Source organism: Amphiprion ocellaris, chromosome 18, assembly GCF_022539595.1.
Source record: "Amphiprion ocellaris isolate individual 3 ecotype Okinawa chromosome 18, ASM2253959v1, whole genome shotgun sequence".
Classification (NCBI taxonomy): Eukaryota; Metazoa; Chordata; class Actinopteri; family Pomacentridae; genus Amphiprion; species Amphiprion ocellaris.
This window is the reverse complement of record NC_072783.1, coordinates 29,689,097-29,702,000: the sequence shown is the minus strand read 5'-3', so window position 1 is coordinate 29,702,000 and position 12,904 is coordinate 29,689,097. Positions and strand designations below refer to the sequence as shown.

Here is a 12,904-nt window from a genome sequence, read left to right as displayed (position 1 = left end):
CACACTTAAATCATTAAACACATTTCTTTGTATCACAATGAACCGTCAACTGATGGCGACAGCCTTAGTGACAGTGAGGTGATCACAACTGCCAATCAAAAATAACCAAGCAGCCCCACTGGAAATAATAAAAAGTGCATTCTTCCTTCACTTTGGGTATTCAGGATGCCGTTCTGATGCTACAGTGAGCGTTCCCAGAGGGCTTGTCAACGTGTCTGACTACAGGCAGAAGCAGAACCATTCCAGATGGTTGACGTGGAGGCAGTAATGAAGCAGAGCAGACATACATCTCCTCACTCTGTTTTCACTGCACCTGAGGGACTGTGAATAACTCAGGGGTTGTAAATTAGGGCCAAAGGTTGTGCCAAACTAAAACTAAAGCTTTGCACAGGAGGTTGTCCATCTTGGAGAGAAGTGGCAGTGCATATATGCCATCCTGACAGCTACTAAAAGCTGTCCTTTCCTGTTCAACTTTTGTTGTTGTTTCGCATTCTAAAAAAGTTTCACTTCGTTGGAGTGCATTTACAATTTTGTTCAGTCTTCTGGAAACTGTATATAAGCTACATCTGGACATATATTTCCCTCAGGACAATGCCCCAGTCATGAAAATCTGTACCATATGTCTGAAATGTATCATTTGCACACCAGTACAAACACTAAACTGGAAAAATTATTTTAAAAATTACTTAACTCCCACTTAAACAGTCATTTGATGAACTGATTTGTCACAGTAACAGCAGCAAAGCAAATCAATTTGACAGTCAGTTAAATACCAAAGTCTTTAAATAGGAACTCAATACCTTTTCCTGCTCAAAATTTATACCATGTATGGATTTGCTTGCTTTTCTACATCTATGTGTCTTTAAACTGTTGGTGAGGCCAACTAAGTCTTCTTGAAGATGTCACTTTGAATTCTCGTAGCTTATATTTTTTGACATTTTATAAAACGGCACAATAAATACATTTCTTTAGATCAACTGATCATGAAAATATAAACTTCTCTGCAGCTGTATTTGCTTTCTGATCTTGGAGGACACCTTATCCAAGGCAGTGCTTCCTAAAACGGGAATAGGGCTACCCTGAAGAAGGTCATGTGACACTAAGAAGGGCACCCAAGACCTTTTCAACAAATGAAATAAAATGTAAACATGATAAGGAGTAGCATATTTTAGCCATATTTGTTCCTAAAACTATAAAGAGTAGGTAAATGCTGCTCATTACACAAACATCACTTGTAAGTTGGCTGCTCCTAAATACTGTTTTCTCAACACAACATGTTTAAACATGGAGATTACTGTGAGGGATGTATTCTGCTCATAGCCTACATTAAATTAGTGTAAAAGTATTTTAATTGTTAGGTTACCATGTCCCTTTGTGGTGTCATTATAATAATATTTGGATAGATCTGTTAGTACCTGTGAGCAACTGTGGGCAGTGTTTGGATGCTTCAACCGGCTCTAGGGACAGCAAGAGGTGCAAGTCTCTAGCATCGGTTGGTAAACTGAAAAGTTTGGGAACTGTTGTTTTCAGGTACTGAGCTGCAGTTCTAACTGAAAAACTTGCTACACTTGCTTGTGTAATCTCTGCACAGAACCAACTCAACAAAAATATTTATAGACGATCAAGTCAAGTTTAGACATGACCTAAACTTAACAAAGGAGAAGAGAAGGAATGACGGCATTATAGAACAGAAACGTGGAGGCCAGAAGCTAAGCAGCATTTAACGAGCGCTGAGTCACATTCTCCCCAAAGCATCATGTAGGAGTCTCTGAAACCAGGCAGATTAGAGGGTCTCGGTAGTGGATTCAGCATGTCATCGCTCTCTTCCTTTTCCTCCTCCCTTGTCAAGCCTCTTCCTGTTGTCTGAAGTTCAAAAACAGTCTGCAGCAGCTATCCAAACAATTTGCTTTAAAAATAGAGCTGTGACCCTAGTTTATAACTGTTGTTGTCAAGCAGTTTGAGATGCTTGGCCTTCTCTACTATTCTGATCCTCTGTCATGATTTTAACCTACATTCTCATCGTACCAACGATGACCGTGTTTGACACTAGGGCTGCAATTAAAGTTTATTTGACTCATGATTTATCTGTTGGATTTCTTTTGGCCTAAAATATTAGGAGTTTCCTCAATAAAATAAAAGAAGAAAGTGACATCTCTATCTGGAGTTCTCAGACCCTAGAATGGCAACAAATTGAAAGTCTTGTCTGACCAAAAGGCCCCTGAATCCAAAGATATTAAAGTTAGTTATATAAAACTGGATAGAAGCTTTCTCACTGAATATTAGTAAATGTAGCATTTTTTGATACTGTTCTGTATTTTGTAGATAACAGTGAAGACAGAAAACATGGAAGAAAGAGATAAGTGAGTGTCCAGCTTCAACTTATTTATACTTAGAATTGAGGCCCACAACCCATACCACAATGCAACTAGTCCCCAAATAGATTCTAGTAAACCGCTTTAAGGAAGAGCAGCTGTTCACTTCCACCTTCTTTTTAAAACCATTCACTGAGTCTGTGTCATCTTCTTCCAAGCTGCCATTACAACGCCTCTGATTGTCAGTCTCATTTACCATTTGTGTCTGGAGTGGAAATACTGCCACTCTTTTTACCGTCCAAGAGTGCTGTGTGGAAACCCTGTGTTGTGAAGTAGCTTGATAAAGTGGCTGCTCCTTTAGAACAGACATGGCTTTGTTGACAGCGGCCCATCGCTCTGCCAGAAGAAGAAAGGCCACTCTGAAAGCCTCGAGGCTGCCAAGACACAGCCTGCCTTTCACATGTTGGGCAGTTTTAGCACAATGCTGTGTTAGCCATGGTGACCACAAAGATGTATGATGGCAAAATTTGGCAAGCAGTGACACCACTGCCTGTAACAGCATACTAGAAAATACACTGCATTTTATCCTCCACAGAGGTTTAGTTCCTCACAGTGTCAGACACTGATTCTCCTCTAAGTGACTTTGCACTGCAATCTGATGAGAATTTGATGGCATAGCACTCCATTAGGTACCTTTGATCAATAGTCTGAGAAGCAGCAAGTGCTGCATTCTAAGATATCAAATGGCTTTTGACTAATAATGACTCAGAGGGACAGGAGAGAGGTTGCACTGAAGGGCAATGCCTTTATCATGCATCTGTCAAGAGGTGTCAAGCATGGTTTATTAATTTGGTTCAGGAAGTAGCTGCACACGGCGTGTCCAAGGTGATGAAAGTCACAAATCAAACAGCACCCAGGCCGCTCAGCTAGAGAAAATATATATCACAGCTAGATATCTCATGTTGCAAGAGTCTTGCAGGTCATACAGAGTTACTAGGGAGCGTCAGTGTGAGTCCTCCTCTTAAGAAGAGCGAGTCAACAGAAGTCTGGTCATAAGTAAGTTGTTTTCAACAGAACGGAGATGGCTAACAGAACAATGAATAATTTTTATGGCATTTAACGACATCTATGAAGGCAACATTACATCTAGCCAACAAATTAAGTGTTTCAATACATAAACTGATTTGTCACCTTCTGGTGAATCTAAATCCCTCTGAGCATTGTTGGATGAGAACACTATACTTGAAATATTTAAACCCCAATTTAAACACAGGGAAAAAATTAATTATTTTATTAATTTAAAAAGCTCATAGACCACACATGTAATAGACAAAATCAGTTTTCTACAAAGTGTTCACTCAGATGTCAGAGTCTATCAATGAACTCAGCTACTGCATGTAAAATCTAAGAAACTAGCAAAACTCAAAGTCACTGAATCTAAATTAGGGTTAGGGTAATGCTTGAATTGGGCAAGTAGCCAACCGTACAGAATGCTGAAAAAAAATAGCCCGTTTCCTGTTCAAAAAAAGTCAAGAGAGGAAATAAGTATGTGCAGCTGCTATGTGCAGTCCAATACAGAGGCAGCAAAGAAGTAAATTAATCTTTCAGAGATAAATTTGTCTAAGTAACAATTATCAACAAACTAATTTACAATTTACTTGTATTTTTCTTGTCCATGCTGAATACATCATTTAAATGTTAAAAGTATAGGATGGAAAAAGTATGAGATCCCCTATGCTGATAACATCTGCAAAAGCAGGGTGGAGCTAGCAAACATGGATGAAGAAACAAGATTGGAGGTGCCGGTTGAAGCTGTTTTGACGTATAAGAAAACACTCAACAAGAAACTTTTGCAGATGTGGACCATGCCTCCCACAAAGAGATGAACTGATGATTTGCAGAAAGTTGGAAAGACTTAGAAGATCTCAGACAATTTAGCAGCACTGTGAGTTTTCTTCCTAAAAGCAGGCGCACAGCAAAAATTACTCGAAAAGCACACTGCACAATACTAAATGAGGTAAAAAGAAGAACAAAAAACAAGAAGCTTACTGTAAGTGCTCTTGAGTCTACCATAACTAAATTACTTAACAGGCATGACATCAATGGCAAATGATACAAAACAACTGTGTGCCTAAAAGTTGCCAAAGGGCACTTGGACACTCCTGGGAAAATGTTTTAAGGACTGATAAACCAAAAGAATAGCTGTTTGGTTTGTATAGCAACATGAAAACATCATCAAAGAGGTGAAGTATGGTGGAGGTAGCAGCATGAGTTGCTGCTGCTATCCCTGGACTGCTTGTCACCATCATGGGAACCACTTTTATTCACACATTTATGAAGGTATCTTACAGGATAGTGTCAGGGTGACTGTACACCAGCTGTAACTCAATAGAAACTGGGAGATGCAGCAGGAAAATAACCTTTAAAAAAGTATTACTGAATAATGACTTTAAACAAAGACTGTCCACATTTTGGAGTGCCAGAGTCAAGACACCTGACATCCTAATGACTGAACTGAACATTCTGTTATGAAGAACGATCCAACACTCTTACTTAACATTAGTTTCAGAACATTCCAGCTAAAGGTCGTTTAAACCAGTTTTTAAATCAAAAGCACTGGGAATGTTTAACATTTGACACAAATGACTAGAATTTTTTATGTGTTACTAACTTGCTAGTCTCTATTTGTGATTCAGATGAAGATGCAATCACATTTTATGACCAATAAAAGCAGTAAAACAGTACTTTCCAACAGTGACATACTTTTTCTTGCCACAATTTGTGGTCTATATCAGCTGGAAAAATGCTGGATAAAAACTCCAACTTCTTCACTAGCTGAGCCCTGAAATCTTGAAATAGTATGCTAGCTATCCACATTTCAGGTTTAGAGTGCTGGTACCTTGTTAATTTCAAATCCAGCATGGGATCAAGATAAGTAATACTGACAGTAGCTTTTACAAATTAGAACATGGGTCGCATTCAGAATACTTCAAGTTAAATTAGTGTTTTATCTCAGTTATTCAAACTTGAGTTTTTAGTGAGAAAAATGACGGCCCTGGTGCATTGTGTCCTTTGTCATGGTCTGCAGTCATAAACATCCCATTGTCCAGGGAAAGGGGTTTCCCTTCGCTGCGTCACTCTCTTGTTCTTAGTGGGGCTAACAGCTGCTGGGTCTTCCTGATTTGGCTTCCAGTATTTCCTCTTTAACGGAATCCACCTCCACATCCCTCTATCCTAACAATTCTTCATCAGGCTAAAAGTGCAGTATCCATAACATGTCCATAGCATAACTTTATTTTTAAATTCTGTGAAGATCTCTTTTTGCTAAAATTTCTGAATCCACAGTCCTTGTATTATTGCAAAGACGACAGATTCAATGGTGAGCTGCATGAAATGGTTTCCCTTGACAAAGTGCAGGAAGCGTGAGTACCAGGTAATAGGAAGTGTTTTCTTTTGTATTCCTTTAAAGCACTTTAGTTAATGAATATATTTGTTTCCCATCTGTATAGGATTACAAAACTAGGTGACTAAAATGACTATGCAAGACCTCATCAAATACGGATCAAACCCCATTTTGTTCTTTCCAAACTAATCAGACACTTCCTCACATTGCAGCTGTTCTTTTTCTCTCAAAGTTTAAAGACATTTAAGAAACTGTTGAGAACTTCCAAGTGTGTTTGTGAAGAATGAGTAAGAAGTATGTCTCACACAAAGATTGCAGTTGAGCCCAACTTCCACTAACTGCGTTTTTTTGGTGTTGCATAAAGCACAGTAGTATTTTGTAATCTCAAGAATATTGCAGAAGCTAGTAGTTTTTCATACAAACAGCAACTACAGAGGCATCAAGCGATAGTACAATCTCCACAAGTCATGTGATCTATGCAAACAGGAAAAAACCTTCATGACTGTATCTGTTCCAGGACCCTACATCGCTGGCATTCTTTTTTTCTTATCCCACGCCTATAAAAAGAAGCTATAAAAATAAAGTACAACAGGCCTTTCATAAAAAAAAGCCTGCATAGCTCACTCTAAAGGTTGACTGCTGACACAGACAAGCATGTTGTTCTGACATTTATCAAAGAAGGGAGATATTTAAACTCTCAACAATAACTCAATATACAACATAAACATTTGTAAGTCTACTTAACTGCAGTATGTAGAGCAAAAATATTTCAGATGCAATACGATTGTTGAAATTTAAAAGTTTTTCAGCAACACAAACTCAGCTTGACAATGTAACCAAACAGAAATATGAGAAAAAAAGAAAAGAAAAATTCCAAGTATTACATGTGAATGAAGGTAAAGAGGTAACATTGATGTTGGTTTATTATAAACAACTCAGCAGGTTTTTAGGTACTTGTTTTTCTTATTTTATACCCTTGCTGCAACAGCTACTTGAGCAATAAGCACTAGTCTTGCTTATGGCACAAGCACTCAACACACTGCCTCTCACATTATTTCAGCCAACCCAAAGCAGCTCACCACATCCTGCATTATCACAGGAAAACAGATATCACAGGCACAGACGAAGCTGACCTCCTGTCATGTGAACACAGACTTTTCTATGTGAAGGCTTGTTAACTGATAATCTTTCTCAATATTTCAGTAAGGTTTGCTCACTCCAAGGGTCAGCCCAACCCCCCCTCTGAGCTGGGATACATTCCAGCTCGTTGGGAATTCTTCACATTCCTCACATTCATCTTTAATTGAGGTCTAGCTCATTGTTTCAATCAGAGGTAACACGTCAAAGATGCTGAGCACTACTGAAGGGTCTTGGTTAAACGAGCATATGACTCACACTGGTTTGTGGTCGTGCTACACTAACAATACTAGGTCAAGGGCTGCACTTTTATCTCCATGCAACTGGAATAATAAGATTAGGTCCTTAAAAATAAATAATTTAAAAGTCTGCACATTTGCACCAGATTTCCTCAGCATCCTGAAAGGTGCTTCTGTCAGGAAATCAGATACCACAACTATTCAAATATGTAATTTGATAGGGATAATCAACTGTAAGCCCATTTCTGTCAGATTTTTAGGTCATTTCAAATCCACCTTGATTAGCTGTATTCAAGCTTCTGGATCTTGGACAAAATTCATGAAGGAGGAAGTCTGCAAACCATGTGGTTTTCTGGGAAGCATGGACAATGAGGTGAAAAGCTGTTCTTTGACACAACCCCATCCTGACAATGTCTGGAGACATGCAATTAGAAGGCTTCATCCCTTTCCCTCTCTAGGATCATCCTTTCCTGAACAGTGACTTACTCTCCAGTTAGATGTTTACTTTGCTAATGAGACTTACTTAGAGAAAGTGGCTTAAAACGGGTGAGAAAAAGTAATCTAGGTTATGCTTTAGATTATCTGAGAAGAAGTCAAAGATAACAGTCACAGTGTTTGTCTTCTCATTTAAGTTTTGCAATGTATGATTCATTGGACTGAAACCAGAAGACATTATATCTGATCCTTAACTTCAATGATCTCATAACACTGTACATGTTGTAATGTTGCTACAGCAACTGGAAATAATTACAGACTCTTGTATTTTTTCATGCCACTGTTGGAAACATCTGATCACAATTCTGCATATCCAGAGAGCCTGGATCCTTTCACCCCCAGACAGTTACGAATGCATGAGCGATATTCATGAGTCAGGACGTGCTGACTGTATTCATGTTAAATTAATCAGCAATAATGTCAGGTTCCTATATTCAAAGCTATATTTGATTTTTTTCTTCTCCACTTGGTGGCATAGGAACTGGTTGATAACAGGGCTGCAACCATTTACTGATTTATCCATTAGTTGTCAATTAAGTGAAGGGCTCCATTTTCTAACATTTTCTAGACCAAACAAGTAATTGATTACTTGAAGGTTTTTTTTTCCTTTTTAAATGCAGCCCCATCTCACAGATATTTAGATTATCTTTTATAATGTTAAAAGTAATGACTACATTTACACATCCAACAACGCAAGTCAAGAGTCCACCTGATAAATCTAAGTCCATTATTCCCTCTTGTTTAGCTCTCTATCTATTACATGTTATGTTTTCTTTACTGGCAAGTCACAAAAACTGGACAGGTAATAAGTGGATTTATCTGAGTTCTTGTACTAAAAACAGTTAAACTATGGGGTTAAATTGAATCTACATGTGTTCAATATATGCCCAACAACGCTTTCTAAAGAGCAGATTTTCCAAAAACTCTGATTTGTGTGTTTCTGTGCATGAAAAATGGAGACATTAGGAAACAATCATGTCACACCTCCAATTATGTATGCACAATATTGGCTTGGGTAATAAGCAGACTACTGAAACAACAACAACTCTGGGGGACATATATATATACTGGTTTCTCTGCAGTTGGTTAGCACTAGCAGTTATAAGTTTACAACTTAACTGCTGCAACACTGCAAAAGCCTCTATGTCTCCTGTGTACAACATTAATTATTCCACAGTGCCTGTGGTTTAAGGCCTGCAGAATTTAAAAAATGCACTTTGAAAAATATCCATATCACTGTGTATAAGCCCTGCAACTGTGCATGGATGAACTGCCTATCTAAATTGAGAAGTATTGTGTCTAATTTTCCTTGCACGCTCATCATTACAACTCCTTTAAAAGGCAAACTAGCACATGCATCTATAATAACTCAATTTTACATGCAGATGTCTTTAATATTGATTACAAAGCCAAACATACAACTGAATAACGATGTATTACAATAGCCTGACATCTATGACTTTACAATGTGCAATGTGTTATCCACTGTTGGTGGAAAAGGCCTTCTGCCAAACATAAACATAACAAACCTCCTAAAGACCTCTCTACAATGCCCCTCTGGAGGATGGTAGTCTGGCTGATGTAAACATATAAACAAGGGACACAATGAGGTACATACTTGTAGTTTGATAATTGGCACTGAGGAAAAACAAAGGCACAGAATGAGGTGAACCAGCTTAACATACTTACAGACCATAAAACCTAATAAATAAATTGCCGGCCAATAGTAGGCAACCCCTCTAAATGAAACATTCCTTTGCTGACGTCAAAGTAATTGACCAAATTTATCGCCCAACAACTGCCAGGGGCTCAGTGCTTGACCAGGCTGAAAGAGTGAAGAACCCACAGGAACCACGTCTGCCTTTATTTAGCCTGTATCCCTTCCTTTCTTTACGAGCCAGAGTATCTGACAGGCAACTCGTATCTCCCAGTTTCCTTAGTAGGAAACTTGCCATGTACTAGTTTGCATTTCAGGATAAAATTTGAGGAAACAACATTGTCATTTCCTTACTTACTGGGATGATAGTTACAATGTGGTTTTGAGGAACGCCATTGTGGCTACATCATTTTTGATTCTAAAAATACCTAAAACCACAGTTGCATCTGGTCAGGGGGTAGCATGTCATTTAAAAAGAAGTTTGTAAATTCATAATTAATAGGTCCAAAGACATTTTAATTACTGTGTGGGCACCAACTAGATCTGACTATGTATGAGTGTTCTCCATAGTCCGTCAAGAAAGAGTCAAAATTACAACTACTGTATCTGCCAAGAAGATTGTATTTTTGGTTGAGTTTGATGGTTAGTACGTTAACAATTTTGGCCAAAATATTCAGTTTCAGGTTGTAGGTCATGGGTCAGGAAACAATGATTAGTTTTAGGTACCGATGCGTCATCAGGGTTTAACATAGTGACACTGTTTATAGCAGTTTCCCTTTTATGTCAGGGCATTACTCAGAGTATCTGACCAATCAGAGTTGTCGATACTGGTGAGGTTTTAAGTATGGAAAAAAAAAACACCTAAAAAGACCATTTTGCATCATTACACAGACAGCACAAGAAGTAGATATTTCATCATTTCTTCAGCCACAGTAAAAAAAATATAAAATACATCTAAACATTCTGGGGGTCACAATTTTTGTTGACAGCTATCAAAATAAGTTATTGCAGATGGGATCCAGCTGAGATTACAAATCAGGACATAAATCTGTTTAATATAACATCAGAATGCATGTAAATTAAAATTGTTGACCCATAATTGTGCATCCTTAATGGATTCTGAATTTAATTTCTTCACATTAGCAAACCACTGACAGCTGATGGACATATACGATTAAGGGCTTTAATGAACGAAATGAATGAATGATCACTTCTGTACCTTGTGGCCCATAAAGCATTTCAGTTTATCTACTGTATAACGACACTGTTATCTGTTTTAGATGCAAATTATGGGCAGTGCAAAAATCTGTGCCACATACTGTATGATTTCAGTGAAGATGTGTCAGGTGAAATCTTAGCGGTTCATCTAGTTCACATAACGCTTCAAAGACAATTAGTGTAGGTGCAGCTGTTCTGTGAAGGGACCTGATCAGGTTAAAAAGTAATTAACTGTAGTCTGCTGCTGTACCTGGCTCACACATTACAGTAGTGCCAACGTCGAGCTATGGCAGTCAGCCACTGAGGAGGCAGGGCATATTTCCAAGTGGAAAAGGGCGTCACTGCCCTTTGCCCCGAGTCAAAATAACTTCAAGAAAGTTCATTAGCATGTACACATCTTCTCTGCCATTAAAACACCCAAGACAGAGCTAGCTACATTCACAACCTGCTAAGTTAGCTTCCAATGTTAACGTGAGGTAATTCGGTGCGGGACGAAGCGACAGGTAGCCTACAAAACCCGCCGAGCTCAATCTGAGTATCCCAGACACATTTTTACAAAGAAGGTGAAGTTACTCACCCGAACAAGGTTGCTAACGGCCGCCTGTACGGCAGCCACCGGCGCCGACAGATCCGGGATACCTTTTCCGTCAACTTCACCTTCTTCATGCATTATCACCAGATGGGATATCTGCTGAGCCACCGGCTCCAGGATACTTTCTATCGTCTTCGTGTGAAAAACCGGCATGGTGACAACTTTAAGCTCACTCTCCAAGTAAATATCCTCCTACCCAAGGCAGTTTTCTCCCAAACTCCCGCTACAAAAGCCTAAAACAATCCCAGCAGCCTTGCGTTTTTGTTCTTATCCGGGACGGTCTCTCCCTCCGGTGTGAAGACTACAAACTACTGCCGTGAAACCATCAACGAGAAAAACTCCCAGACACAGTGTGAGCGCGAGCAACCTAAACGTCAACGGACGTTCTCCGCCTTCTGGCCAATGAGAAGAGGAGTAGACACCGTCCCAGGCTTCTGATTGGTCAGCCGCGGTGCCGCTCTGTTTTAGCCCCTCCCGCTTCCACACTGGCGAGTTTGCTCGAGATCCGAGTGCTCCCTAAATTACGTAATAGATCCTCATGTCCTAAAAAGGGAAATATGTGTCTACAGTTAGTGAGCAGAGGGATTCCAGTCTGTGTGTATTAAATAGGCAGACAAGCTCTGCTTTTGGCCCTCCAGCTCTGAGATCCAAGCTGGAATTCACAGGAGATCAGATTACCGAAAACAAGCAGGATAGTACAGAATATTCCTAAAAAACTAACACTCAAAAATATACACAATCTTCAGTACTATTGTTGTAATCCTCCCACCACTGCTGCGGTCTCTGTGAGCATCTCAATTTGGATGCAGTGGAGTAGAAAAAAAGAAACAACTGAGACACCACAACACTAATTGAAATGACCCCAGATAATCAGCCAAATACCTGTCCCACTTATTATAAACAGCACCAGACACAGTGAACTGTTTACAGTCCAGCCTTGCCAGTGGCCCAGCATGCCACATATTTTCAATTCCGTCTTGGTGTTAGCCTCACATCCTGAAATAACAATATTTTGAGGATTGAAAACCAACTGCCAAGCAAACCAGCTAAGGAATTCCCACAGAATCCCAAGAGGGGCTACAAGGCAGCAGCCTATTGCCTAAAAAGGAAGAGTCCAAAAAGAAAGAATCAAGGAAGTTGCTCCGTTTGAACCCTTGAGTAAACATACAAGGGGCTGATATGCATTCCTTTTACATACAGGGTTATTATAGCAATTGTCAATGAAGAGCTCACAATTTCATCGTTATATTGACTTTGTCCTTATTGTACTATACTATACTGTCACTGGCACCCATTCTATTTCACCCTGCAACTCCCAAAAGTCACATAAAGGCACTTTCTAGCAGGATCCATCCTGAATATAGACATCAAAGATGGCCTGCTGTTTCTTCAGCTATCCAGTTGCTGACAAGGCCGCCCCGTGTGTCCATGCTGGAATGTACAGCGCTGCTCGAGATGGGTGGTCTGCACCTTCTCCTACTGTCCAACTCCTCAGCTGATAAGAAGATCTGACAGGTTCCTGCTGCTGCATGCAAGTGGCATAATGTCCTAACATAGCAGTGTAAACAGCATGTGTAGTCTAGGTCATACATGAAGAGCACAGACTAAAACCAGATGGGCAATCTTGTTTCTTGGATACTTTATATAAACAGCTGAAAGGGTTGTAATTGTTATTTACAATGAGAATGTGTGGGCAGAAGTTCTTTAATGCTGTGAGTTACTGGCTGCTCTTTTAACAACCTCTACAAGCAGTGGACGCCATCCTCTGGTTCAAAGAAGTAAATGCAATCAGTGCAGTAAAAATGAGGATAACTTTTAAAGCTAAGTTAGTCAGCATAATATGTGCAAATA

At 39.4% G+C, this 12,904-nt stretch overlaps 1 protein-coding gene across 2 annotated transcripts in view; it reads right to left on the bottom strand.

The window, feature by feature from the left end:
• LOC111574788 (vinculin) overlaps positions 1–11,391 on the bottom strand; it is a 31,755-nt gene extending 20,364 nt beyond the window's left edge. For both annotated transcript variants that reach the window (XM_023279556.3, XM_023279557.2), the window contains exon 1: positions 11,039–11,391. In XM_023279556.3, coding sequence (XP_023135324.1) covers positions 11,039–11,206 — 168 coding nt within the window. In that variant the 5' untranslated portion in view covers positions 11,207–11,391. The remainder of the gene's footprint in view (positions 1–11,038) is intronic.
• Positions 11,392–12,904: the final 1,513 nt, after the last annotated feature.